Source organism: Spea bombifrons, chromosome 6 (genome assembly GCF_027358695.1).
Source record: "Spea bombifrons isolate aSpeBom1 chromosome 6, aSpeBom1.2.pri, whole genome shotgun sequence".
Classification (NCBI taxonomy): Eukaryota; Metazoa; Chordata; class Amphibia; order Anura; family Pelobatidae; genus Spea; species Spea bombifrons.
This window is the reverse complement of record NC_071092.1, coordinates 19097856-19125740: the sequence shown is the minus strand read 5'-3', so window position 1 is coordinate 19125740 and position 27885 is coordinate 19097856. Positions and strand designations below refer to the sequence as shown.

Below are 27885 nucleotides of genomic sequence, written 5' to 3'. Positions count from 1 at the left end.
GACAAATTACAAAGGCGGAGGATGCCTGTGGCGAGAACAGGCTAATAATAACCTCGGCTTAGTTTGGTTCAAGTGGACGAGAAAGAATGTTATGAGTATTGCACGTGTGACGTATGTACTATGGGCGAGTAGACTGCATGCCAGTCAATTATAAAACGAAGTCTCAGCCCATATGGACCCATAGGCGTGATAGGTCTGGAACAACTGAAACATAGAAACATAGCAAGTGACGGCAGATAAGAACCAGTAGGCCCATCCAGTCTGCCCAACCTCTGAATACTTTCCTTTAGTACCTGCCCATATCGTATTTCTAGCTTGGCCTTATGCCTAACCCATGCTTGCTTAAATGCCTTTACTGTATTAACATCTACCACTTCTGCTGGAAGGCTATTCCATGCATCCACTACCCTTTCCGTAAAGTAATATTTCCTGATGTAACCATTAAACCTTTAAAACTGGAGCTCGCCTACCCTGACTACAATGGAAGGTGTAAGTATAGAACTTGCGTGCGTGATAGAAAATGAAATATGAAGCCACGGTAGGTTATGTAAGGTATATACAAGCAGGTCAACTCACCAAGGCTTATGACGGACAACGATGGAAACCGTAAAATATATCAGCCCCCCCCAGGAACCTAATACAACATAAAATATCTATGCACATATATGTGCCAAAGTACACAACCCCTCAGGACTACCGGTGAAGCACGTACTTCCCACGTAAAGCAATAAATTGGATCAGTAGTGGAAGTTGGAGCACCAAGGGTTAAAAGACATTCTAACACTAAACCAACAGCCAATCCGGCATAAAGAGTGGACAAACCGGCATTTTTTACCTGGTAGCTGAAAGAGGTACGGAGCGAAGCAACGAGTAGGATACCGGAACAACGCTAACAGAACTGACTGTGTACTTGGCCGCCCGCCAAAACTTCAAGTGTGCTACTCAGGAAAAGTGTGACCCTGACTCAACACATAGCACCTGAGGGTGAGCGGTAGGGGGTTAAGTAGACTCCGCCCACAAATACGGCCATTGCCATAGTCTCTAACATATACGCTTATCTATTATTTTGCGGCGTGTAACTCACTGACTGTGCCCCTTTCGCGGCGGCCGCCTGTGTTTCCCCTGCTGCACCTGTACAGGTTTCCCTGTGGGGTTACTGTTGGCGTGTTGTCTAAGCTGGGCTGCCGCTCCGCCTTATTGGCTAATATCGCCTTCTCACACATCTACACATGTGTATTTTTTTATTTTATTTTTTTATTATTATTATGACATTACATATGTAAATAACCGTGGTTCCCTCACTGGGGTCATCCCTTCCATGTTGCCTACCGCGCGCATGTGGGTGCCGTGTTCCCTGCGGGGTTCCGGTTCCATTCTGTTTCTGCACTGTCTCCTCGGTGCCTGCTCCCCCAGATGAGTGGTGGCTCTCTGTATTTTGGTGACCATTATGTTACGTCTATCTTTTTACACACTGTGCTGGCACTTCCACTGATCGGTGGTCGTTGCCTCGGTACTCCTCACACACCAACACATGCATGGCGCTTGACTCTATGTACACATATCTCTTATACTAGTTTTTTTTGTTTTGTCTTTGTGCGTCTTACATACACACTCTGTGCTAGCACTTACACATTCACATATCATACATTCTCTAAACGCTCTTCATAGAGAGCCGCCACTATAATAGATCTAAAGCCGATATTGTCCGTCTGCAAGAGACCCATTTTCGCAAATCCAATATCCCCAAGTTCTGGGACACAAGGTTTCCCACGCATTTCCACTCTGCAGCACCAGATAAACACAACGGTGTGTCCATCCTCATACATAAACATCTGCATTTCCAAACTCTTAACTCCTTATCCGATCCTGGTGGCCGATTCCTCTGTTTGGATGGTCTGATCAATGACCAACCAGTTACAATTTTTAATGTATATGCTCCAACTCCACCAACGTCTCTCTTCTTCGATGAGTTGGCCCGATTGCTTCTCACAGCGCCACTGGGTGGCCTTATACTCGGAGGGGACTGTAACTTGGTGATGGACCCGTATCTGGATAGAACTCTGTCGGTGGCACGTACTTGCCCGAGACACATTTTTAAGCCTCTACGGCATTCTCAAGTCAATGGGACTGTGATGCTTGGCGACTTCTCCATCCATCCGATAGAGACTACTCCTTTTATTCGCATCGGCAAACCATGTACTCTAGACTCGACTACTTTTTTCTTAATCAACGCCTGCTCCCATCGCTTCTGGGCTCTTCAATACATGAGATTTCCTGGTCCAACCATGTTACGGTGGAGATTTCCCTGTCAGCCTCCCAATCTGCGCCCGCTCTGGCACCTGAATGACGCTCTGCTCCTCGATCCGGAGGTTAGAGGGATTATCACCCAATCTCTTTCCGACTTTTACAGAGCATTTGACCCCTGACGTCTTGAAGCGGAAACGTCTTCAATAACAGATTCAAGATCTTACAGACTCACCGACAAAACTACAAGCGGACCATAAACGTTGCGATGACCAGCGTCTCCTCCGCGATATTGTCACAACTCAGGGACAATTGAATATGTTACTGTCCACGGACTCCATCAGGGCGATTCTCCAAACCCGACAGAAATTTTTTGAAAAAGCAAACAAGCCAGACACTATGATGGCGAGAAAGCTCCGGGATCTCACTCGTTCCAGGACTGTGCGGGTCATCAAAACCAGGGCAGGTTCCCTATCGTCAGATCCAGCGACTATATCTGAACGGTTTGCCGAATATTACTCCTACCTTTATGATGGGAAGAAGACCTCTTCTTCCCCGCCACTCCCGTCGGACGCTCAACAATTTCTTTTGGACTGTAAGCTCCCCTCGCTCTCCGCCGAGATGCTTGGCAGCATTAATGTGCCCATTACAGTGGATGAAGTTTCGGCAGCTTTGAAGCTGTTTAAAAACTCAAAAGCATCGGGCCCCGATGGGTTGACGGCCAAATATTATAAATCCTTTGCCGCATGTCTTCTTCCTCATTTGACGACCTTGTTTAATTCCTTCCTCATGGGCACAGCACGACCATCTCTGGACATGCAGAGGGCCAAGATCGTGATGATCCCTAAGGAGGGGAAAGACCCTTCTCTCTGCACAAGCTATAGGCCGATCTCCCTCATTAACATTGATCTGAAACTTTTCGCTAAAATCCTTGCCCTTCGGTTGAATGTGCTCCTACCTAGTCTGGTTCACTCTGACCAAGTGGGCTTTATCCCGGGTAGGGAGGCCCCAGATAATATGCGCAGAACGCTGAACCTGCTCCACACGTGTCGTGGGACTCCATTGATGTTCCTGTCCTTAGATGCTGAGAAGGCCTTCGACCGAGTGGACTGGTGGTATCTATGGTCTACTATGCAAGCCTTCAGTTTTGCTGGAGCCTTTTTGAAGGGTGTGCAGGCCCTCTACTCCCATTCATTACTCCCATCCATCAGCTGTAGTTGATATAGGCACTTTTCACTCTAGACCCTTCCTGATTCAGGGTGGGACTCGTCAGGGGTGCCCCTTATCGCCCCTTTTATTTGCTTTGGCCAAAGAACCTCTGGCTCAAGCTGTTTGTCTACATCCCGATATTAAGGGCCTCTCAGTGGGACACAATGTTTATAAACTCAGTTTGTTTGCTGACGACGTCTTGCTATCCCTGACGTCTCCCCTTACATCCCTGCCTTACCTGTACCAACTGCTGGGGAGGTTTGGGAAGCTGTCCGGATATATGGTTAATTCAGATAAATGTGAAGCTTTGAATGTTACTCTATCCGCCCCAGTGGTGAAGCTTTTATCTCTCAATTTCTACTTTAAATAGCAGACGCTTTCTATTCGCTCTCTTGGCATTAACATTACCCCTTCCCATCTGCAGATGTATGCGGCCAACTATCCACAACTCCTCTTGCGCCTGAAGCGTGACCTAACAACATGGTCGTCCTGTGCTCTGTCTTTTATGGGGAGAGTTTATGCGGTAAAGATGACACTATTGCCCAGGCTTCTTTATTTGTTCCGCTCTATCTCACTGCCAATCCGGAAGAAAGATGTCACTAGTCTCCAGAGAGCGATTGAACGATTTGTCTGGCAAGGCCGCAGGAGTTGACTTGCTAAGGCTACCCTCTATAGACCAAAAACAGCCGGCGGAATATCTATGAATATTACGTTGCTGCACAACTGGCGATGCTGCTGTCCCTCTCTCTGTGGCTCCTTCCATACCCCGATGGGTCCAACTGGAATCAGATCTCTGCTCCAGAGTTCATCTGGGGTGGCTTATGTGGCACTCCTCCCTCGACAAATCCATGATCTCTGCCTGCCCCACTGTGTCGCATTCCCTTCTCCTTTGGTACCACCTACGATATCGATTACGACTTACCAGCCAAGGTTCTCGGCTGACGCCGCTCTTCCAGAATCGGGACTTCCTCGCCAGGTATGAAGTCGGCCCATTCCAATGGTGGATTTCGAAAGGCATTGTCACGATAGGGGACCTGCTCCTGAATGAGAAACCCTGCTCTTCTCAACAGCTGGTGTCTCGCTATGAGCTTCCAGAGGCCGAAACCTTCCGGTTTCATCAGCTTTCACATTTAGTCCTCCTCTTTCTGAAGCGTCACCCGCCACATGGAACATGTACTAACATTTTATGAACACGCAAGCCGCCTTCAACACAAACAGCGAGGAGCAATTTCTCAACTGTACAATCACATGCTGGGGATCACGTTTCCGTCTTCGCCTCTGTTTGAACAGCGTTGGGAGACAGACCTAGGACAGCCGCTTGTGCCGTCTGAATGGGGGGAGATATACGAAAACGTCTGGAAGGTTACCGCATGCACTCTGGTTCAGGAGAACTGCTTTAAAGTACTTTCGCGTTGGCACCTTACACCTTCCAGACTCCACCGTGTGTTCCCAACACAGTCCCCTCTCTGCTTTAGAGGTTGCGCTGAGGAGGGGACAACTTTACACACGTGGTGGTCATGCCCTCAGGTTGCGTCTCTTTGGTCTTACTTCTTTGACAGGTTGAGTGAAGTCCTTGGTGTACGGCTGCAACCCGACCCCTGGACGGCCCTCCTTTGCAGAAACTACCCATTGGATACTTTGACCAAACCAGCACACCGTTTAATTTTTCGAATTTGTACGGCGCCCCTGCCATCCCTTTTATTGACGCTAAAATTTGGGACATGCTCAAGTTAGAAAAAAAATCACTGCATATTTACATAACACGTCGCACCTATTCTACCTCACATGGGATCCTTGGCTAGACAAATTTGCCCCACCTCACGTCGCTGTATCCTGTATATGAGAGTCGTCACTCCCTTTTTTTTTTAATCCTTCCTCCCCCCTTTCCCTCTATTTCCCTCTTTCTATCTGTGCCTCTCTGGCTTTTCTCCAACTGCAGATTTCCATTGCTATTGTTGAGCGCTGTGGCAGTATTAGATGCGAAATGCATTATATTGGCTTCCTCATGCCTATTTTTTATTATACAATCGCTGTTTCTGTTTATCATAGAGGGTCTGTTGTGCTAGGGGAGAGGATGGCTAGAAGGCTGGAGGAGTTTTTAAACTAGTGGTGGGGGGAGGGACACAGAGATCTTGAAAATGGAGTGCAGAAAGGAGTGGGGCTTCAGATCAGAACAAGGGGGGTGGAGATGGGGGGAGGGGCAAGATCAGAACAGAGGAGGTATGTATTAATAAAAATTCTCATAAAATTCAAGAGACTCAGGGTAATATTAAATGTATGCTTGCTAATGCAAGGAGCCTAAATAACAAAATGGGAGAACTAGAGGCAATAGCATACACTAACCAATATGATATAATAGGCATAACAGAAACATGGTGGGATGAGAGCCATGACTGGGCAGTTAACTTAAAAGGTTATACATTATATAGGAAGGACAGAAAAAGCAGGAAGGGAGGAGGAGTATGCTTGTATGTTAGCAACGAGCTAAAGTAAAATATTAAGCATCTTGAAGGCGACAAGGGATTTGTGGAAGCTTTATGGGTAGATATCAACTTGGGGCAAAAAAAAAGGAAAAGAACTACTGGTTGGGATATGTTATAAACCACCTAATGTTAATAATGATGAGGAAGAGCAGCTGTTAGAACAAATTGAGAAAGCTGCACATCTGGGTAACACGTTAATTATTGGAGATTTTAATTACCCGGAAATAAATTGGGATAGAGGGACTAGTAGTTCTGCAAGGGGATCCAGGTTGGGGATCCAATGTTGATCTGTTAAATGACACCTTCATGTCACAACTGGTACAAGCACCAACTAGAAAGGATACTTGTTTGGATCAACAATGATAACAAACAATGTTGATCTTGTGTCTAACATTCAAGTTGGGGAGCACTTGGGTAATAGTGATCACAATATGGTCTCTTTTGAAATAAACTCAAAAAAGAAATTGCCCATGGGGAATACTAAAACGTATAATTTTAAGAAGGCCAATTTCAATAAGATAAGGGCAGCTTTACAACTTAAAAACTCTTCAGGGATAAAAATACTGAGGAAAAATGGAGTATTTTCAAACAAATATTAGCAGGGTACACTTCTCAGTATGTACCACTAGGAAACAAATATAAAAGAAACAAATTGAAACCGATGTGGCTTAGTGGGGTCGTTAAGCAGGAAATTAAAAATAAGAAAATGGCTTTTACAGCATTTAAATCAGGCAAATCAGAGGCATCCTATATAAGATATAAGGAAGCCAATAAAGCATGCAAAAAAGTGATTAGATGGGCTAAACTAGAAAATGAGAGGGTGATTGCCAAAGAGAGCAAAACTAACCCCAAAAAATTCTTTAAGTACATAAATTCTAAAAAAACGAAGAATGAAAACGTAGGTTCATTAATAACAGAGAGGGGAGTGTTGGTTAAGGAGGACCAGGAAAAAGCAGAAACTTTAAATAAGTATTTTTCCTCAGTATATGTTATGGAGGAACCTATGGCAATGGAGATACATAGGACCACTGAGAAAAATTTTCAGTCAAACTGTGAGTGGATGGCCCAGGACAAGGTGCTGCAGCAACTAAAGAAAATTAATGTTAACAAGGCTCCAGGGCCTGACGGTATTCACCCACGAGTACTTAAGGAGCTGTGTCAGGAAATAAGTGAACCTCTGTTTCTAATCTTTCGGGATTCTTTTCTTTCAGGAATTGTACCAGAGGATTGGAGGAAGGCAGATGTGGTTCCTATTTTCAAAAAGGGTTCCAACTCTGTGAGCCTAACTTCCGTTGCTGGGAAAGTATTTGAAGGGCTGTTTAGGGATAATATTCAAGAATTCCTTGGGAAGAATAGTATTATTAGCATAAATCAGCATGGTTTTATGAAACATAGGTCATGTCAAACTAATTTAATTGCATTCTACGAAGAAGTAAGTAGAAGTGTAGATCAGGGTGTTGCAGTGGATGTAATCTACTTGGATTTTGCCAAGGCGTTTGACACGGTTCCACACAATAGGTTAGTATTCAAACTGAAAGAAATTGGCCTAGATGCAAATTCTTGCTCTTGGGTAGAACATTGGCTTAGAGGTAGAGAACAGAGAGTTGTTATAAATGGTAAATTTTCAAGCTGGTCAAAAGTGGTAAGTGGTGTCCCTCAGGGTTCCGTTCTGGGACCAATTTTATTCAACATATTTATAAATGACCTGGCAGGAGGCATTGAAAGTCATGTTTCTGTGTTTGCAGATGACACAAAACTAGGTAAAGTTATACAGGGCGAGCAGGATATTACTGTGCTGCAGAGGGATCTAGATAGACTGGGGGACTGGGCACTCAAATGGCAGATGAAATTCAATGTAGATAAATGTAAAGTTATGCACTTCGGGGTAGCGAATGCACAAGCAACCTACACCCTAAACGGTAGTGAATTAGGGGTAATGACAAATGAGAAGGATTTGGGAATTGTTATAGACAACAAACTAGGCAACAATGTGCAGTGTCAGTCTGCGGTTGCTAAGGCCAGTAAGGTATTGTCGTGTATAAAAAGGGGCATCAAGTCGCGGAATAAAGATATAATTTTGCCTCTGTATAAATCAATGGTAAGGCCGCACCTTGCTGTGCAATTTTGGGCACCTTTTCTAAAGAAGGATATCATAGCACTAGAAAGGGTGCAGAGGCGGGCTACAAAATTAATAAAAGGAATGGAGCACTATAGTTATGAAGAAAGGTTAACTAATTTAAATCTGTTTAGTTTAGAAAAACGTCGCCTCAGAGGGGATATGATAACGTTATATAAATATATTCGGGGCCAATACAAACCATTGTGTGGAAATCTGTTCATAAACAGGACTATGCATAGGACACGTGGTCATGCATTTAGACTGGAAGAAAGGAGATTTAGACTAAAGCAGAGGAAAGGGTTTTTTACAGTAAGGACAGTAAGGATGTGGAATTCTCTGCCTGCAGAGGTAGTTTTATCAGCGCCTGTACAGACGTTTAAACTGCAACTGGATGGATACCTGGAAAAACATAATATTCGGGGATATAATCTTTAATTATGGGGAAACAGCTTATTGATCCAAGGAGAAATCTCACTGCCATTTTGGGGTCAAGAAGGAATTTTTTTCCCTGGTTAGTGCAAAATTGGAAAGAGCGAAGCCGGGGTTTTTTGCCTTCTTTTGGATCAAACAGCAACAAATTAACAGATATAGGAAAGGCTGAACTTGATGGACGCATGTCTTTTTTCAGCCTATGTAACTATGTAACTATGTAATATCTCTCCGCTCCACGATTGTCACAGTGTGAGCTATGTATCTTTTCAATACTTCTCTTGTGGTTGTTTACTTTTCTTGTCACTCAAATTGATGTATCTACGTCTTACCAGCCATGTTATGTCGCTGGTCACAGCTGCTCTGGAAATCTTGTTTTGTCTTCCTGATATTAAATAAAATAAAAATACTTCTCAAAAAAACCAGCCTTGGTCTCAAAGGTACAAGAAATAAAAAAACAGCCTGGTCATTAAGGGGTTAAAAACATACAAAAATGAATAATTCTGAAATCACAAGAAAGATCAATTTGAAATGCAATTAGGATAAAGCAAACATGATACTATTTTGGGTACAGAAAAAAAAAACAACCGAACTCTTACATTAAGATTTAAGAATAATACACAAAAAACAAACAGAATAATAGAACAAGAGTTTTTTCACCAAAGTTAATTGGTCAGGTTTAAAAAAAACGATTATAGTTCTTTGTATAACTTACTCAGTAAGAAAGATAAAATTAAAGAAATTGAGTCATCCTAAACAGATGAAGAGTTATTAAATAAGTATATAACTACTGATGAAATCTCTAATTTTTATAGTTACATAGTTAGTTACATAGTTACATAGGCTGAGAAAAAGACATGTGTCCATCAAGTTCAGCCTTTCCCACATCTATTAATTGCTGTTGATCCAAAAGTAAGCAAAAAAATCCAGTTTGTAGCTCTTTCCAATTTTGCAACAAACTAGGAAAAACAATTCCTTCATGGCCCCAGAATGGCAGTCAGATCTTTCCTTGGATCAAGAAGCTGTTTCCCCATAACTTCAAAATTATATCTCTGAATATTATGTTTTTGCAAGTATTCATCCAGTTGCTGTTTAAACATCTGTACAGACTCTGATAAAACCATTTATTTTGCCATAGATTAAATCTCCTTTCTTCCAGTCTAAGTGTGACCACGTGTCATATGCATAGTCCTGTTTATAAATAGATTTCCAGACAATGTTTTGTATTGGTCCCGAATATATTTATATAATGCTATCATATCCCCCCCCCCGAGGCGCCGTTTTTCTAAACTAAACAGATTTAAATTTGTTAACCTTTCTTCATAACTAAATAAGTTCCTTTTATTAATTTTGTAGCCCACCTCTGCACTTTTCCTAGTGCTAGAATATCCTTCTTTAGAATAGGTGCCCAAAATTGCACAGCATATTCAACGTGTGGTCTTACCATTGATTTATAAAGAGGCCAAATTATATTTTTATCCCACGAATTGATGCCCCTTTTTATACATGACAATACCTTACTTGCTGACTGACATTGCACATTGTTGACTAATTTGTTGTCTATAACAATTCCCAAATCCTTCTTATTTGTTATTATCCCTAATTCACTACCATTTAAGTTCCTTGTGCATTCCTTATCCCGAATTGCATAACTTTGCATTTATCTACCGTATTTCCCCATGTATAAGAAGCACCTTTTTTCGAAAAATGTGGGGTCTAAAAACTGGGTGCGTCTTTATACAGTGGTTGTAGATTGTAGATTGCAGTCACTACTTCCCAGTACCTCCACACTGCTCAGACAGCAACTCACCTAACAGTAAGTATAAAATTAATATTTGGGCTGCTGAAAGTTAGGGGAGGTGGGGGTTAATTTAGGGGCAGTTATGGTTAATGGGGTGTTTAGGATTAATTTAGGGGCAGTTATGGTTAATGGGGTGTTTAGGGTTAATTTAGGGGCAGTTATAGTTAATGGGGCGTTTGTTAATTTAGGGTCACTTATGGTTGATGGGGTCTTTAGGTTTAATTTAGGGGCAGTTCATGGATGGGAGTGATGAGGATGATGAGTACGAATTTTATGATAATACATTTTTGTTTTTCATATTTCGGGCCCCAAAATTATACATGGGAGCCTCTTATACATGGGGAAATACGGTACATTCAATTTCCATGTTGCAAGCTCATTAAAAATAAACAAGACCCAAAGCCCTGATGTATATTCAGCTAACATATATAAGATCCTAAGTCTGATGATAACTCCACTATTGACAAGAGTACATAAAGAAATATTACAGAATAAGAGATTCTCAATCGAGACGTTACATGCCAAGATATATATATATATATTGAATATACCTATACCTATATTGAAACCTGATAAAGATCCCAATTATGTTGCTAAGTATCACCTAATTTCATTAATAAATATGTTCAAATATATTCTAAAATCTGATCACAAAGATTAAAACCATTGATACTTAAACTCCAAGGCCAAGGTTTTCGGGATCCTCCTCTCTGGCAGCGGGTGAACATCTGCTCTATGCGCGCAGACAACCTCCGCTTTAGCCAAGCACTTCCGCTGGGCCTTATACGATGGAGCACCAGTGCGACATGACCTTTTCATGACAGTCATAGAAGTCCCTACTAAAAGCGCTGGGTAGCAACGGAGGGAGTCTGAAACATGGGGGGGGGTAAGTTTCTGGATGCACTGGTAAGTCTGGAGGTATAAGGCATATGTGGGGGCAGAGTAGCATATGTGGGGGTATAAGGCATATCAGGGGCAGAGTGGCATGTAAGGGGGTATAAGGCATTTCTTGGGGGCAGAGTGGCAAGCCTAGAGGCAGATGTGGGGGCAGGTGGACAAAGAAAAGGAAATAAAAACAAAAATGCATCTTCTCATAATTTTTATTAAATATGAAACAATAGTTTACATGTGAATTCATGTTTACTACTAAAACTTTTTAGGGTAGTCTTATATTCAGGCTTTTTCTTTTTTTCCTAAATTAATATTCAAATTTGGGGGGATCATTTTATAATCAGGGTCAAATACGGTAATCCTTAAAACCTTCCATACATTGTAAAAAGTAGGAGACTGCTAGTATCCTTTGGCATGCTACTATACAGAGACTCAACATCTAGCTTGCACAAAAACAAGTAAAGATAAAAATATTTGAAGGGCTGTCTTAGTATGCCGGACATAGAATGCTGATTTAACCACAAACAGATTTATATTCTTATCTACAGTCTCATTTTCAGTTAGGTTATATTTTCCCAAAATGATCAGTCTCACAGAGGGATTGCTGTTTTTATGCACCTTAGGTATACTACCTATAGTAGGTTTTGAATTGTATATAAACCATTCTTTCCTGAGAAAGCAATTGTGTCGCTAATGCTTCATCCAAAATGGTTTTAAACTCTGCACCCCCTGACAGGTATGCCAAACTCTACAAGATGCAGCTCTCCCTCCATAGAGTGTTTTGACAACCCACTATCAAGGCGTTTTTTGGCCTTTCTGGGCGTCAGGTGTTTCTTCCCAGGAGTTTCAAGCCGTGGATCCACGTTCCAAGGTCAACACAGTTCTTCTAGGGGAAGAGGAGTCGACGTGGAAAGACACAATATAATACAGATAGGTCTCCCATTTCCTTGTTGTGCCAATCATTTAACTGCTGGAAGGCTTGCTTTTTTCACTCAGGCTTGGGCCAACCTTGCCTCGGATGCTTGGGTCCTGTAAACCGTTCAAGGTTTTGTGATAGATTTTCTCACAAAGCCAGAACGAGACCCCAACCGATGGTAGTACCAGAAGACCATCAACGTTTTATAGACCCAGAAATACAAAGCCTGTCCGACAAGGGTGCAATCCAGTGGGCTCCGCAGGATGGTTCAGAAGAAATCTGAGGAGTATCAACCGGTCATTAACTTGTGCCAGCATAATGTGTTTGTGGTGCACGAGACTGGACTTGAAAGACGCTTATCTGTCCGTTCCAATAGCCCAGGAATGTGGCTGGTCAATTCACCTGTCTCCCATTCGGACTGAGCTCTGCACCAAACTTCTGAAGACAGTGATGGCACACCTGAGAGGAAGAGGATACAGATGTATAGCGTACCTAGACGACTTGCTTTTCTTTTGCTAAGGAGCTCCCAGGCTATGCTTACAAAACGAGATAAGCGGTGCAGTTATTGGAACCCTTGGGCTTTGTGGTCGATCGCGACAAGTAGGTGTTAACGTCCGCTCGTGTTGTCCAGTTTTTGGGGTTCGAGATCGACTCCATGCAATGCACTCTTCGCCTACCACATACGAAGATGACAACAATTCAGAAGGAGCTGAGGTGGACACTGCGCCAGGATCAAATTCCCCTTCGACAACTGGCCCCTATGGTGAGAGTGCTATTGTCGTCCATTCAAGAAATTTTTTCGGGTCCACTCCACAATTGGGCTATGTAACTGTTGACGGCCTTGTTTCTCAGGCAGCGACCTTCTTATGACCAGCTGATCCCTCTGACCGAGGAGGGGAGGATGGAACTGCGTTGATGGATCCGGCATATAGAGGCATGGAATGACACGCCATTTTCGGTTCAGTGCCAGATTTCGTAGTGGAATCAGACGCCAGCCTTTGTGGCTGGGGCACGTTGTGCGCAGGTTCGCCTATGGGCGGGGTCCAGGGTCAGTGGTGGAGGAAGGATTACACATCAACTGCCTGGAGTCGATAGCAGGATTCTTCGATATACGGAGTTTGGCGAAAAGGCATGCCAAATTGCTGTGCATGGACAATGTCTCAGCGGTACAATATATAAATCTTTTAGGGGGGTCGCACTCTGTCCGAGGTTAACAAAGACATCTTTCAGTTTTCTTTTCGCCGCAGTATCACTCCTTAAGGCAGCCTATCTTCCGTGAGAGACCAACCTCACTGCAGACTGGTTTTCACATGACTGGAGGGATGCCAGCGACTGGACGTTGGACGGAGCAGTATTTCTCATGCTTCAGGACCAACGAGGACGTTGGACGGAGCAGTATTTCTCATGCTTCAGGACCAACGAGGTAATTCTGCGTTAGATCTGCAAAGTTCTTCAGTTTTTCAGCTGGCTTCCAGATCCAGAGGCGTTGGTGGTGAATGCATTGCTGCAACATTATGCATTCCCTCCATTCGCATGCCCTCTATGTGTAATATAATTTATGACAATAGTGAGGGATCTCCTGGGATTAAGGGAATGAGGAGGACACCTCTTATGAATACCTTTGATTTGTGACAAATAACCTTTATATGATATGTTACCGGAGCATATATCAGCTTGATCAGTGCAAATATCTGTTGATTACTGCTCAACTTTCTATTGATCTGCTCTGTCTCAGGACCTAAGCGTTTTTAGCCTTCAATAGGGTAGCTAAGAAATATGAGCTCAATGATTTAGTAATGTGTTTACAATGATATGGTCTACAATGTCATTTTAATGACTATGTGATATATTTAAATATGGTCTATTAAGTGGTTTGGCTAGTATTGTTAGACAAGCTAATCTCATATTTTGAGTATGGGAGATCACCAGTAACAGGACTTAATCTCCATTATGGCTATTCAGCTCTCTGTGTGCTATATGTGTACAATAAGTAACACCCCTCACCTCGCTCTTAAATGGTTTACTGTGGCAGGGTTTATCCTCGCTGCAAATATTCTCCCTATTCCATAGTACCACGACAGTCGGTACCTACTTATGATTAATGAGATAGGATGCACTAAATATCATGAATGTACAGTATGTTTTAGGACTGCTCAGGGGTTAATGTCATGCAGTAAAAAAGAATTCGCTGTTCTCCGGTATCTTCTGTGTCCTCCAGACAGCCTGTATCTACTGTGACTTCACGGGGGATAGTGTAATGCAGCTCTGTTGTTCCCCAAGTTTACGTTAATGGCATGAAGTATCAATACAATGTATGCTCTCAAGCTGACTATACTAACATTCCTTTTTCACAGACTTCTCTGTGTTAGCAAGCCATTTCTGCTTTCTACTCTTTTTTCCTGGTATGCTGTTAAGCCAATTAGCAACCAGGGATTTGGCTATGCGGTCAAATTAGGCTCCAGCGCTATCTTTCTAAACCTGCCCCATGGGTCTCCGTGATTCCAGTGATCCCCTGATGAGACCATAGTGATCACAATGGGAAAGCATGCATCGAGCACAATTTATGTCTTATCTATGAGGATAGTGAAGTCCTCGCTTAAATTATTTAGGCATGGCATAGATGTATTGACAGCTTAGTTTTTCCACTGTTGTTTAGCCTTACAGTGGGGTTGTTTGGGGACATACTATGTGCTATAGGTATGTCTCTCCGCCCCCCCTCCCCAAGTTACCGGTACTTCCGAGTTCCCGGTGCTTGGTCCAGGCAAATCACGGGGAACTCTGATCTCTGACAGCCAAGGAATGTCTGCGCGATGGACGCTCTACACGCTGCCTGGACTACGCACAGAGGACTCAGAAGCTCCGGTAAGTTTGGAGGAGGGAGGGGGAGGGAGTGTTAAATAGGGGGCATAAGGCATTTCTGGAGGCAGAGTGCCCTGTGAAATGCCTTTTAACTCCCTTAATGCCACTCTGCCTCCAGAAATGCCTTTTAACCCTCTATACGCCACTCAGCCTCCTGAAATGCCTTATACCTCCCTATATGCCACTCTGCCCCATAATATGCCTTTTAACCCTCTAAATGGCATTTAGAGGGTTAAAAGGCATATTATGGGGCACAGTGGCATATAGGGGATATAAGGCATTTCTGGGGCAGAGTGACAAGCCAGGGGGCAGATGTGCATAACTGGGGGGGGCAGGTTGAATAAAAAAAGGAAACAAAAACAAAATATTTTTCTCAAGCATAGCTTTTATTAAAAAAAAAATTGTTCACATAGTTTACACGAATTAACATTTACTGGTAAAACTTTTTTCCTATAGGGTCGTCTTATATTCAGGCTTTTTCTTTTTTTCATAAATTAATATTCAGATTTTGGGGGGTCGTCTTATAATCGAGCAAATACGGTAAAACTTTTCAACACTTTCAGTGATTATTTTTTAAATTTATTTGGAGAAGGAAAATATAGAATATCTCGGATACTGACCAATTTAAATTTAAATATGGGGGACTATCTATCCCAGATGTAATAAATCTTACTGATGCTTATGGAAACCATGCATTTGCAATTTGGTTACCTAATAAAAGTTGCAAATACTAAATGACATTATTAAAACTTTTAAGAACAACATTTAGGTCAGAAGAAATTTCAAAAAGCCCCTATAGAAGTTTTAGAATTTGCCATTAAAGATATAAACTTTTTGGAACAGAAATATTCTAATTTAAATCTTATAAATCTGTTTGATGGAGTGTCACGGAAACCTCCATGCCATGGGCTTCTGGAGGGGACTGAATGCCAGCCTCCATCCTACAGACTATGGGCCCTGGTACAGAGTGCCACGTTACCCAAAGTACAAGAGAATCTGAAGACCGTGGAGCTTGGACAGATTTGGGATTCCTGTATTTTGGGAGGGGGTTTTGTGTGTTTTTTACTCTCCATCGGGTCAGGACTTACAGGACAGAGGCCTCTATGGCCAGTATGTGTACCTGGATCTGATATCCAGCAGGTTTCAGCCAGAAGTCAGGGAATCCCCGGTGTTTACCATCTTCCCCAGACTACAATAGCGACCCCCTACTGGGCTGAGTGCAAATACTGACCTGATGGAGAACTTTGTGTGGCTTGTTGTGTCTATTGTATGTAAATTACCCCATTGTACTGTTTAACTACCTGTTTAAGTACTGTTTAATTGTTGGTGTCCCGGCAGGAGGAAGCAACGTTTGGTGGGAGTACCCAGACGGGGTACAGGGCGTCCCGTCACATGGAGTTCATTTCAGTCACTTTAGTAAACTTTAGGACAAATAAGGACTACAATGAAAAGATAAACTTTGTTGTTTTTTTTTTTTAAATCTGTCTCAAGAGGCCATTGGAGCAATCGACTAGTTATAGGACATGGTGACATCACAGATTTATGTCTCTTTAGAGGGCTTTTATTTTTTGTATTGATTGAGAAGCTTCAGGGGGGACTTGGTACTAGATATCACCTAGAAAAGCAGAACTCCTCATTGCAAGGGCATGCAGACTGCTTCATTAGGTCACTGACAAACCTGAGGCAGAGGGATACTCTAATAAATGTGCTTTTGCAGTAACAACAAAGGTTCACTAGTATGCTGCCTGGTTCAATTCTTTAGTCGATAAGATAGAGAGGAACTCTGGAACACTCAGAGCCAACCAGGATGTGATAAAATATGCTGAGAGAACATGAGTGGCTCCTGATTGGTCAGTTCTCATGCTCTATCCAGAGTGAATTCTCTCACATGCAATTGGCTGCCATGCCTATTCTGTGTTATTGAATCCCAGTGTCACATGGCGCTGTTACTTTCAATTTCTAATAATAAAAAATGTATACTTATGTGCAGTCAGTTTTCTTCTTAATTCAGGTTATCCTCTCGACCAGAATTACGGATTATAATACGACCCCCAAAATTTGAATATTAATTTAGGGAAAAAAGAAAAAGCCTGAATATATCTGGAACTGTACCAACAGCCTTCAAGCATGCGCTAATCACACTCATTCTAAAAAATCCTTCCTCAGATCCCATCTGTCTGACTAACTACCGCCCTATCTCTCTGCTTCCTTTTACCTCTAAACTGCTTGAACGGATTGTGTACAATCGCCTTACTAACTTCCTCTCTTCTAATTCCCTCCTTGACCCACTACAGTCTACCTGTCTTCTCCTGATCTCTCTCCACCTCTCATGTCCTGTATTACCAATTGCGTGTCTGCTATTTCTTCATGGATGTCACAACGCTACCTGAAACTTAATCTTTCTAAAACTGAACTCATTATCTTCCCTCTTTCCATCTCCACTCCACTACCTGAATTCTCTATCACCATTAACAACACGACTATCTCTCCTACTAACCATGCCCGATGCCTTGGGGTCATCCTTGACTCTAACCTTTCCTTCATCCCTCACATTCAGTCCCTCTCCAGATCCTGCCGCTTGCACCTAAAAAACATCTCTCGCATCCATCCATTCCTCACCCAAGAATCCACAAAAACTCTGGTTCATTCACTTATCATTTCCCATATTGACTACTGCAACACTCTTCTGGTTGGCATTCCACTTGACTCTCTCCTCTACACTGTGTCCTAAATGCTTCTGCTAGGCTTTTCTTTCTTGCACGCCACTCCTCTTCTGCTTCCCCACTCTGTTGAAACCCTCCACTGGCTCCCAATTTTATAGCAAGACAGGCTTCATATTTGCATTACTTCCTTTACTGAAATCCTCCAGCATTAAAGAAATATTTAACATGTTAGAATAAAAAACAACCAATCAAAACAAAACAGAGTGTATAAATTCCTGCTCAGACCCTCCAACATCCTCTTTCTTTGCTGATTCCACCGAACCTTCAGCATTCACCCTCCCTTCCAACATTCAAAAAACATCTTAAAACTCACTTCTTAAGAGAAGCATACCATCTCAGCTGCTAGAGCTTCCTTGTCATTGATACAATCACCACACTACCTCTCACCTTTCTCTTTGCCTTATGTTTGTCACCCCATTCCCTCAAGATTGTAAGCTTGTGAGCATGGCTCTCTCCACCTAATGTATCGGTTTGTCTTAGTCTGTCAATTCTCGTCTTGTCATACCCCTTTAATATATGTATTGTATTAAGCGCTATATAAAAAAAAAGATAATAATAATAATATAAGACTACCCTATAAGAAAAAAGATTTACTAGTAAATATTAATTCACATGTAAACTATTTTTTCATATTTAATAAAAACTATGATTGAGAAAAATGCATTTTTTGTTTTTATTTCCTTTTGCCAACCTGTCCCAGATATGCCTTATACCCGCTTATATGCCACTCTGCCCCCCAAAAATGCCTTATATGCCTATATGCCACTCTGCCTCCCAGATATGCCTTTTAACCCCCTTATATGCCACTCTGCCTCCAGAAAGCCCTTATACTCCCCATATGCCATTCTTACCCTCCCACGACTTACCAGTGCATCCCTAGACTTGTCCCCCATGCTTCAGATTCCTTGGCGTCTAGTAGGGGCAGTCGGTGGAGGTCTGCACGATGTGCACAGACAACCTCCGCAGCTACCGGGGCTTCTATGACTGAGCACCGGAAGGTCATGTCACGCCGGTGCTCTGTCATAGAAGCCCCGGCAGCAGCGGAGGTTGTCTGTGCACATCCCGCAAACGTTCACCCGCAAGCGCAAAGACAACCTCCGCTGCTGCCCGCACTTCCGCCGCAGCTTCTAAGACTGACCCCTGGAAGGTCATATGATGCTGGTGCTCCATCATAGAAGCCCCCAGAGGAAGTGCCGGCAACAACAGAGGCTGCCAGAGAGGAGGATCCTGGTCCCCTGCAGCACTACGAGGTATCTGGATCTTAGTCTTATAATCAGACCTCAAATAGGGGTCTGACTACAAGATGACCTTGAATATAAGACGATGGTTATTTTTCAGAGTGTTTGATCTGAAAAAAGCCTTGTCTTATAATCGAGCAAATAGGGTATATAATAGAAATAAGAGCTGCCAAAGCCTTAGAAATTAAAATAGAAACAGAACATACTTTAAATAAATAAATACAATTATGAAACTCATCTTCTGTGTTCCTCCTCTCTCTGGTGGTCTGTCGACTACCTATCTGTAGGTGGGATATATTAGGCAGCAAGTGAACATTTTGTCCTCTTTGTGAACAAGTTAGAAGATGTCTTACAAGCAGGAAAAATAGGCAATCATAAGGGTCTGAGCGACTTTGACAAGGGACAAATTGTGATGGCTGAATCACTGTGTCGGCGCATCTCCAAAATTGCAGCTCTTCTGGGGTGTTCCCGATCTGTAGTGGTCAGTACGTATCAAAAGCGGTCCAAGGAAGGAAAGTGGTGACATGGTCATGGTCAGCCTAGGCTCACTGATGCACGTGGGGGGGGGGTGAAGGCTGACCCATGTGGTCAAATGCAATAGTCAAGCTACTGTAGCTCAAATTGCTGAAAAAGTTAAGGCTGGTGCTGATAAAAAGGTGTCAGAACACTAGGGCTGCAGCAACTAATCGATAAAATCGATAATAATCGATAATGAAATTCGTTGGCAACGAATTTCATTATCGATTAGTTGAATCGATTATTATCGATTATAAAATGAGGGTTTTTTCAGAGCAAACGCTCTGAAAAATCCCCCTCATTATATAATCCGTTTAGTCTGACTCACCGTCTCACAGCAGCAGCTCCTACTTACTCCCCCTCCCTGTAATCACTGTGACAACTGGCCCCGCCCCTTCCTTCTCCAGGCCAGAACCACATGGCTGTGACACTCATCTAACTGTAAGTATATGTGTATATATATATATATATATAATGTGTACACATATATATATTTGTGCTACTGAAAGTTAGGGGAGGTGGGGGTTAATTTAGGGGCAGTTATGGTTAGTGGGGTGTTTAGGGTTAATTTAGGGGCAGTTATGTTAATAGGGTGTTTAGGGTTAATTTAGGAGCAGCTGTGGTTAATGGAGTGTTTGGGGTTAATTTGAGGCAGTTGTGGTTAATGGTGTGTTTAGGGTTAATTTAGGGGATGCTGTGGTTGATGGGGTCTTTAGGGTTAATTTAGGGGATGCTGTGGTTAAGGGGGTGTTAAGGGTTAATTTAGGGGCAGTGATGGTTAATGGGGAGTTTAGGGTTAATTTAGGGGAATCTAAATCCTGGGGGCAGTGAAGTGACATATCTGGGGGTATAAGGCATATACAGTATATAAGGCATATGTGGGGAGGGCAGTGTGGCATGTCTGGGGAGGACGGAGTGGTGTATCAGGGTGTATAAGGCATATCTGGGGGTAGAGTGGCATATCTGGGGGTAGAGAAGTGGCATGTCTGGGAGGCAGGGTGGCATGTCTGACAGGGTGGCATGTCAGGGTGGCATGATGGAGTGGGGATATAAGGCGTATCAGTGACAGTGGCAGATGTGGGAGGCAGCGTGGCATATGTGGGAGGCATTGTGCAGTGGCAGATGTGGGAGGCAGCATGGCGTGGCATATGTGGGGAGGGCAGGGTGGCATGTCTGGGGAGGATGGAGTGGTGTTTCAGGGGGTATAAGGCGTATCAGGCACAGTGGCATGTGGGGGGTAGAGTGGAGTGGCAGATGTGGGAGGCAGCGTGGCGTGGCAGATGTGGGAGGCAGCGTGGAGTGGCATATGTGGGAGGCAGCGTGGGTGGCAGATGTGGGAGGCAGCGTGGAGTGGTATATGTGGGAGGCAGCGTGGAGTGGCAGATGTGGGAGGCAGCGTGGAGTGGTATATGTGGGAGGCAGCGTGGAGTGGCAGATGTGGGAGGCAGCGTGGTGTGGTATATGTGGGAGGCAGCGTGGCATATGTGGGGGGGCAGCATGGCATGTCTGGGAGGCAGCGTAGCAAGCCTGGGCTCAAATGTGCATATATTGGGGGGCTGGTTGGGAAATAAAGACAAGAAATGTATTATCAAAGTTTTTTTATTCTGCTGTTTGTATTTAACATCATTTGTTTAGTAAATTATTTTAAATAAATGAAAAATTTACATTCATTTTTTTTATCCGATTAATCGATTAATCGACAAAATAATCGGCCAACTAATCGATTATTAAAATAATCGTTAGTTGCAGCCCTACAGAACACACAGTGCAGGTGGTCCTAATGTTATGGCTGATTGGTGTATATGAAATATTAAAGAGGGTCATAAACTTTACTACACATGATCTTAGTACAGCATATTGTCAGGGTCCATCCAGGCTGCGGAGCTGCATATCTCTGTTTTTCCCTGTCTTGCCTCAGTTCCCATGTTTTGCTGTGATCCATTCCTGGATTTCCGTATGCTCTGTTCTGTACCTCTGATTCCTGGATTCCAGTCTGCTCTTTGCTTCAGCTCCTGTTTCAGTTATAAAGGTGTGTCCCACCCGTTTGTTCTGTTTGTCTCAGTATGCAGTCTAAAGGTATGTCCTTCTCCGTTCTGTGTTTGGATTCAATGTTTATTTTATCAGTACTTTCGTATGCAGGGCTTAGCGTTAGGACTCACCGTCATTGGAGTACTTTGGCGTAGTGGTGGGCTAAGCATACTATGGCCATATGATATGACGGAATCTCCAATTGTTATCACTTAGTCCTAGGCTGGTTCCTGTATCCATGTGTGTCTGTCTCTTATATACCTTGCCTTCCTTCCCTGAATCATCTGAGGAGTTTGGTTCCTCTCTCCTCTCCCCATGTCCCAGTTAAGATGTCCTATCCTTGCTTAATAGAGAAGTGTCCGAGGATTCTGGCTCCTCACTCCTTCCCCTGTGTTCCTTGCCTTGTTCCCCGTTGTTTGTTGTGCCCTGTATCATGCATGTCTTGTCTGGTTATGTTCCTTGCTCGGTCTCCCCGTTCCTTGCTCTGTCCTCCTTGCTTGCTATGTTTCCATTATATACTCTGCTTAGCTTCCATACTCCCAGCCTGCAGCATCCTGCACATGATTCCAGTGCTATGTCTCATGCCTGCTCCAGGGTGCCTGCAGTATATCTCCAAGTTCTGCTCTGTTTTGGACTACATCTGCTGCTATATCAGGGCGCTGGTATGTGGCTGCACAACCCACCGGGAGAGTGCTGTCGCCCTGCACCAGGCCCTGTCCAACTCCGCTACTGCATACTGAACTCCTGAACGCAATCTTTGGGCGCTCTGGGTCTTTACAATCGCCTGTATAGACCCGGTTCCCTGACACATATAACCAGTATAAGACATGTAGAGGGATGAATAGAAATCCTTTAATACCAGGTTTGAGGACTATGAACATTTAGCTATTTGGGCTCTGTGTTGAACCAGCAGTTTTACAGAATTTTGTTCATTATATATCCCTTGATATGGTGTTGTCATATGTAAATTAAATTGGTCTTTAAGATATACTATTTATTTATTCCCAAGTAGACAACCCAGGATGTTTCATTTAGATTCTTTGGACACTTGTCAAGTAGCTATTTTGGACCATATCATGATTTATTAAACAAACAAAAAAATGGAGAAGCCAGGCGTGAAAAACTAAGTTCACCCTTACTGTTCTATTTGAATTAAGATGCTAAGTAGCAGACTGCTAATCATATGCCCTTGATTAATTGATCATCAGCAAGTGTGACCAGCTCTATAAAAGCCGATGTTTTAGTTTGCTGGTCTAGAACATTTAGGTGTGTGTGTTAAAACAATGCCAGGCAGGAAAGAAACAGCAATAAACTTAGTGAACCCATTGTTGTTGCCCATCAATCTAGGAATGGTTATAAGGCCATTTTTAAACAATTTAAAGTTCATCATTCTAAAAAGAGAGATTATTCCAAAGTGGAAAACATTCAAGACAGTTGCCAATCTTCCCAGGAGTTTGACATGCTAGCAAAGTCACCCCAAAGTCAGGCTGTGCAATGCTCAGAGAAACTGCAACACAGGCAAGAATTACATCTCTGACTCAGGTCTCAGTTAGCATGTTAAATGTTAAAGTTCATGACAATTACTACAATTGAGTACAATCACAAGAACACTGAACAAGTATGGTTTGTTTGGAAGGGTTGCCTTGAGAAAGCCTCTTCTCACTAGAAAGAGCATGCTAGCACGGCTTAGGTGTGCAACATTGCATCTGAACAATCCACAAACTTTCTGTCCCTTCCAGCATTTTTTTGCTGGACATTCTTCTTGTATCCATGGATAAGGTATGTGGATAGTTTTTATCTTTTCTGGATTTTTTCTATGTCTCCTTTGTTGAAGTGACTGCTTTTTGTAACAAGCCTACTACTGATTGTTTTACATACCAGAGGGAAGGTTGTATATTGTTTGCTGTTGCACTGTTTTGTAATGGCAAGGTTGTTTTTTTCTGCTTGTATAAAGCCATGTCTCTTCCTTTTCAGACAACTGCTAATGGTTCTCTGTCATTATGTATGCTAATTGCATTGAGTTTGCCCTACCACCTCTTCTGTCACCAGCCACTTAGAAGTGTGTGTGTATGTATCAAATAAGCATTGCTTTCTAAAACAAGTGCATTAGTTGCATTTTTTGAAATATGTCCTATCATAGACATAGACACTATAAAGTTTATTGCACAAAGATGAATAGTTTTGTACAGTATGTTTGGGTCATACTAGTAGTCTCCGCACTCACCATGTTTCTGGTCAAGTAGTTCAATTTTTTCCAGGACATCTTTCCTCATTTTTGCAAAACGTGAACGTGCTTCCTGACGACATCGCAGTATAAGTCGGTACTCATAATTACCAGTACTGACACGATACAAAGGTTCTCCCAGTGTCTGCAAATACATATATAAATATATATTTATACATAGATACCTACTAGAGACATACGGTTAATAACACTGAACAAAAACTAATAACAAAAATTCCAGCTAACCTCCTACTAAAGTAAAGGTGAACAGCGATTTTTACTTTAGGTCAAGGTTAAAGGGTCAAGATGAAAATCTGATACCAGAGAAGGCGATTGTGGTCCTTATTTAAACACACACACACACATATATATATATATATATATATATATATATATATATATATATATATATATATATACTTATATTAGATCCATTCTGTTAATTCAGATAAGGATGCACTGCCACCATCCTTTATAAAGAGATAAAAAAAAAAAACCCTGTTGCTCAAATTCTAATCTCTACTGGAAGGTTTGACTGCGTGTCTTTGTATAGCCATTCTGTACTTTTGATCCTGGGCTTTGGCTGATGCTGACAAGGTGTTTCCCCAATGCTTGCTGCACAAACCAAAGCTAAGTAAATACTTTTGATATGTTTTGGCATAATAAATAGCATTTAATTGAATGAACATGTATCCGGTGATATATGCGTGATGAAAGCCACGGGGTCTTGTGGAATGTCCCTGGCCATTGTCACTGACCTTGTAGCGATAGCCGGCTACATGATTGGGAGCTGCTTCGGTTCTCAAAGTAAAGGTTCTCCCCTAAGGGAAAATGATCTTCCACCAGTCAGGATGCAAGAGAACACTTTACTGGGACTGGACAGTTTTCATAACCATTTTAGAGGGGGAAAGTGCGCTTAAACAGGAAGTAGTCAACTGGTACATCCTCTCAGCAGAACTGGTAGAGGTTAATACATTAAGAATATTTAAATATGGTAATTACAGACACATCTTGACATGGCGGGGGAAATAATTTAAATGCTTGTTAAGGAATAATATTCAATAACATTTTCCCAACTATAATTAGTACAAGTCACTGTAAAAAAAAACATGGATAACTCACATGATAACTCACATGAGCTGCATGCTCACATGAAGTGCAGCAAGAATCCAAATACATTAAATTCTAACAAATCAAAGTAATGTTGCTCATTATAAACAAAACCTTTTACTTAAGATGTATTAAGATTCTTATACAAGATGAAGGAAACACAAAAAATAAGTAACTCACATAGTGCTGAAAAGTTGAACAATGGTTCTGTATGCATAACAGTATCATTAGTAAAAATTACCATTGTTTTATGAAGGACTGATGATGACAGACTAGTTTAACTAGTTTACGTGACGAGGTAAGTAAACATTTAAAGCAGAGATTTTCAGTGTATGTGATTGATTTAGATTTTGCTAAAGCATTACTGTAGTTACTAAAACAGATAGGTGGATCCAGAGTGGGTAGGCCTCAGTGCCAGTCAGCCTGTGACAAGGCTTTCCGGAGTTCTCATGTTTTCAGGCTCCGCTACCTCCACTTTCCATCATTGCTCAGCATTCTGAGCATGTGTGAGTGGTCACCACGGCACCAGGATGCTTGATTATACACAGTTTTTTTGCCGGAAAGGATGTTTAAATGCATCTTTCCTGTTTTTTTCTGTTTCTGTTGTTTTTGCTGCCTGCTGACAGGTTTTCTGCTTTGCTTAGTCTCCTACTTTCTGTGCCTTTGCCCAGTACGTCCTCTATAGACCTTGCTGACCCTAAGCACAAGACCTGTTATCTGAATCTAGATCAGAATTGTTATCTGAATCTAGATCAGAATTGTTATCATGAACGAAGACCAAATTAACTTTTGAATACGTCTGTGGTCTTTACATCCTTCTCATCCGTATCCACCTTTGGCTTCTCACCTTTTACCACAGCTCTCTAAGGTTTGGACATGGGATCCAGATTTTTTTTGTTATGATTTCTCCTCTGAAGAAAGGGTGAGGTTTCTGAGGAGGCTTACTTTTTCCAGTCAACACAGTAATTTGTCTTATCTCAGGAGTCAGATCAGCCCTGGATATGGAAAAGGTGGGAAGACAGGTGTAACGGCTGTGACAAACCCTGTAGCATGAGGGCCATGCATGTCACTTTTAGGGGTCCTAAGTACAGTCCTCTAGGGCAATCTGAGTCGGGAACACCAGCTTTGAACAAAACAGCGCTTTATTTTTAACACAAACCCCAAAAACCAAATCATAAAAAGAAAACCTAGCTCCCAATTGGAGCCCTCTCTAACTGAACTATGCTGGTCCAGACTGATCAGCCTAATCACCCACTACCTCAAGCTCCCAGCCAGACCCAGCTACGCCAGGCTCTGGAAAACTTCCCCCAGACAGCACACAAATGTCCAGGCAGGTATTGCCTCACTTGGCTCAGGGATGGTCTTCTTGTTCAGGGCCTCTCTTTGCCCTGGGAGCACAGGGAAGCTTCCTCTTCCCCCAACAGTCCATTTGAGTATCAAGCTCCAAGGGTTTTTAATGCCCAGCACCTGTGGCTGATGCCGGCCCCATAGGAATAACAGACTGGATCCTGCAGACTTCTAGCCTTCTGGAAAAGCCGGCATGGAATTTCCACAGAATGGGGGAACGGAGCATTGGCCCACCCTGCTCTCCAATTGCTCCACCCCAGGGACCCATATTTACATTCTGGATAGCACCTGTACCCAAATGCCAAAATAAGCATCTCCCTGGGGTTTACACTGTCACACCGCCTTACCTGTGACTGCTACGGCCGCGACTTCTGTCTAGGGCCGCCCCTAGAGAGAAGTCGTGTTTGTACCATTTTTCAACATTCCATGGAGAGTGTTTTTAGGGTTGCAGCTGTAAACCGGATCAAAGGAAAGGAAAGTATTCTCTCTCACATTTATTCATTTCATTTGACACCGGGTTTCATTCTTTCACTGCTACGGCCGCAGCAGACTCCTGCAGATGCCGCTGGACCTTGCGCATGCGCAAGCCACTCCAATGATAGCCGACTATTTACTCCTGTGGCAGTATACGCATGTGCAGGCCATTTCTCTGCTATTTGTGCACTTGGCTTTGGGCGGGGTTATCTGCCTGGGGCCTATTTTAGGGCTCCTTAGCTGTCCACTAGCTGTCTGTCAAAGAGATTGACAGCAACTGTGATCACTTCTGCAGGGGCCCTGCTGCTTACCTCTGCATTGTTCGCACACATTGTGCGACCAACATCTCTTGCCCCGCCCAGGGGAAGCAGGAACCCAGCAGAGTCACATGACTTTACGTCACACGACCCTGCTTCGTTCCTGCTTCTCTGAGCGGTACAAGAGAAGTTGTTCGCACGGAGTGCGAGCAACACAGAGGGAAGCAGCGGCACCTGCGGAAGTCTTCGAGCGATACCGAGCGCTGCAGTTCAGAAGGGGGTGGGGGAGGCTGTATTAACGAGACTGCGACACTGAGGAAATGAATGAGTATGTGTGAAGAAGTGAATCAATATATGAATGCACAGGGAGGCTGTTAGAAGCTAGGATGCCACATGAAGGCTGTTTGGGGCAAAGTTGGCAAGTTTTATGCTTCCAACCTGGATGTTGGGCAGATCTTGTGAATGCAGGGTGCCAAGGCTCACATGATATTAAAGGGGGGCATTAATTCATAAGGGGGTGCTGGCTGGGGGCCTCACATAAATCAATACAAAACGGGGGGCTGGGTGGTGGGATAAACATACAATGTGGGGCTAGCTGGAGGCAATACACAAGGGTGTGGGGGCATTATGTTGTTCATCGGCCATGTTTTCCAGGACACATATAACTTTTACATATTGATGACCAGCACAGACAAAATGCTGCCCTGCAGTATGAGGGATGTATAGACTCATGGAAGGAACCAACTAGTCACATATACACCCCCATACTGCAGGGCAGCATTTTATCTGTGTTGGCAGCATCAATACACAAAGGGGGGAAGCTGGGGCCAGTATATAAATCAATATTAAAGTGACAGGCAGGCTTGGGGCATAAATACACAAAATGCTGGCTGGGGGCGATACACAAGGGGGGGGTCAACATCAAAGCAGTGTGGAAAATACTTTTTTGAAATTGCTGTAGCTTAGCCCGTCAGGTGTGTGGCAGCGCCTGTCCTGGTGTGTGTGTGTTTGGGTGTC

General features: G+C 43.1%; 1 protein-coding gene across 1 annotated transcript in view; it reads right to left on the bottom strand.

Annotated features, from left to right (window-relative positions):
- Window positions 1–27885, bottom strand: part of PICK1 (protein interacting with PRKCA 1) — a 229232-nt gene that overhangs the window by 19827 nt on the left and 181520 nt on the right. The window contains exon 12 of the mRNA XM_053469072.1: window positions 23681–23825. Coding sequence (XP_053325047.1) covers window positions 23681–23825 — 145 coding nt within the window. The remainder of the gene's footprint in view (window positions 1–23680; window positions 23826–27885) is intronic.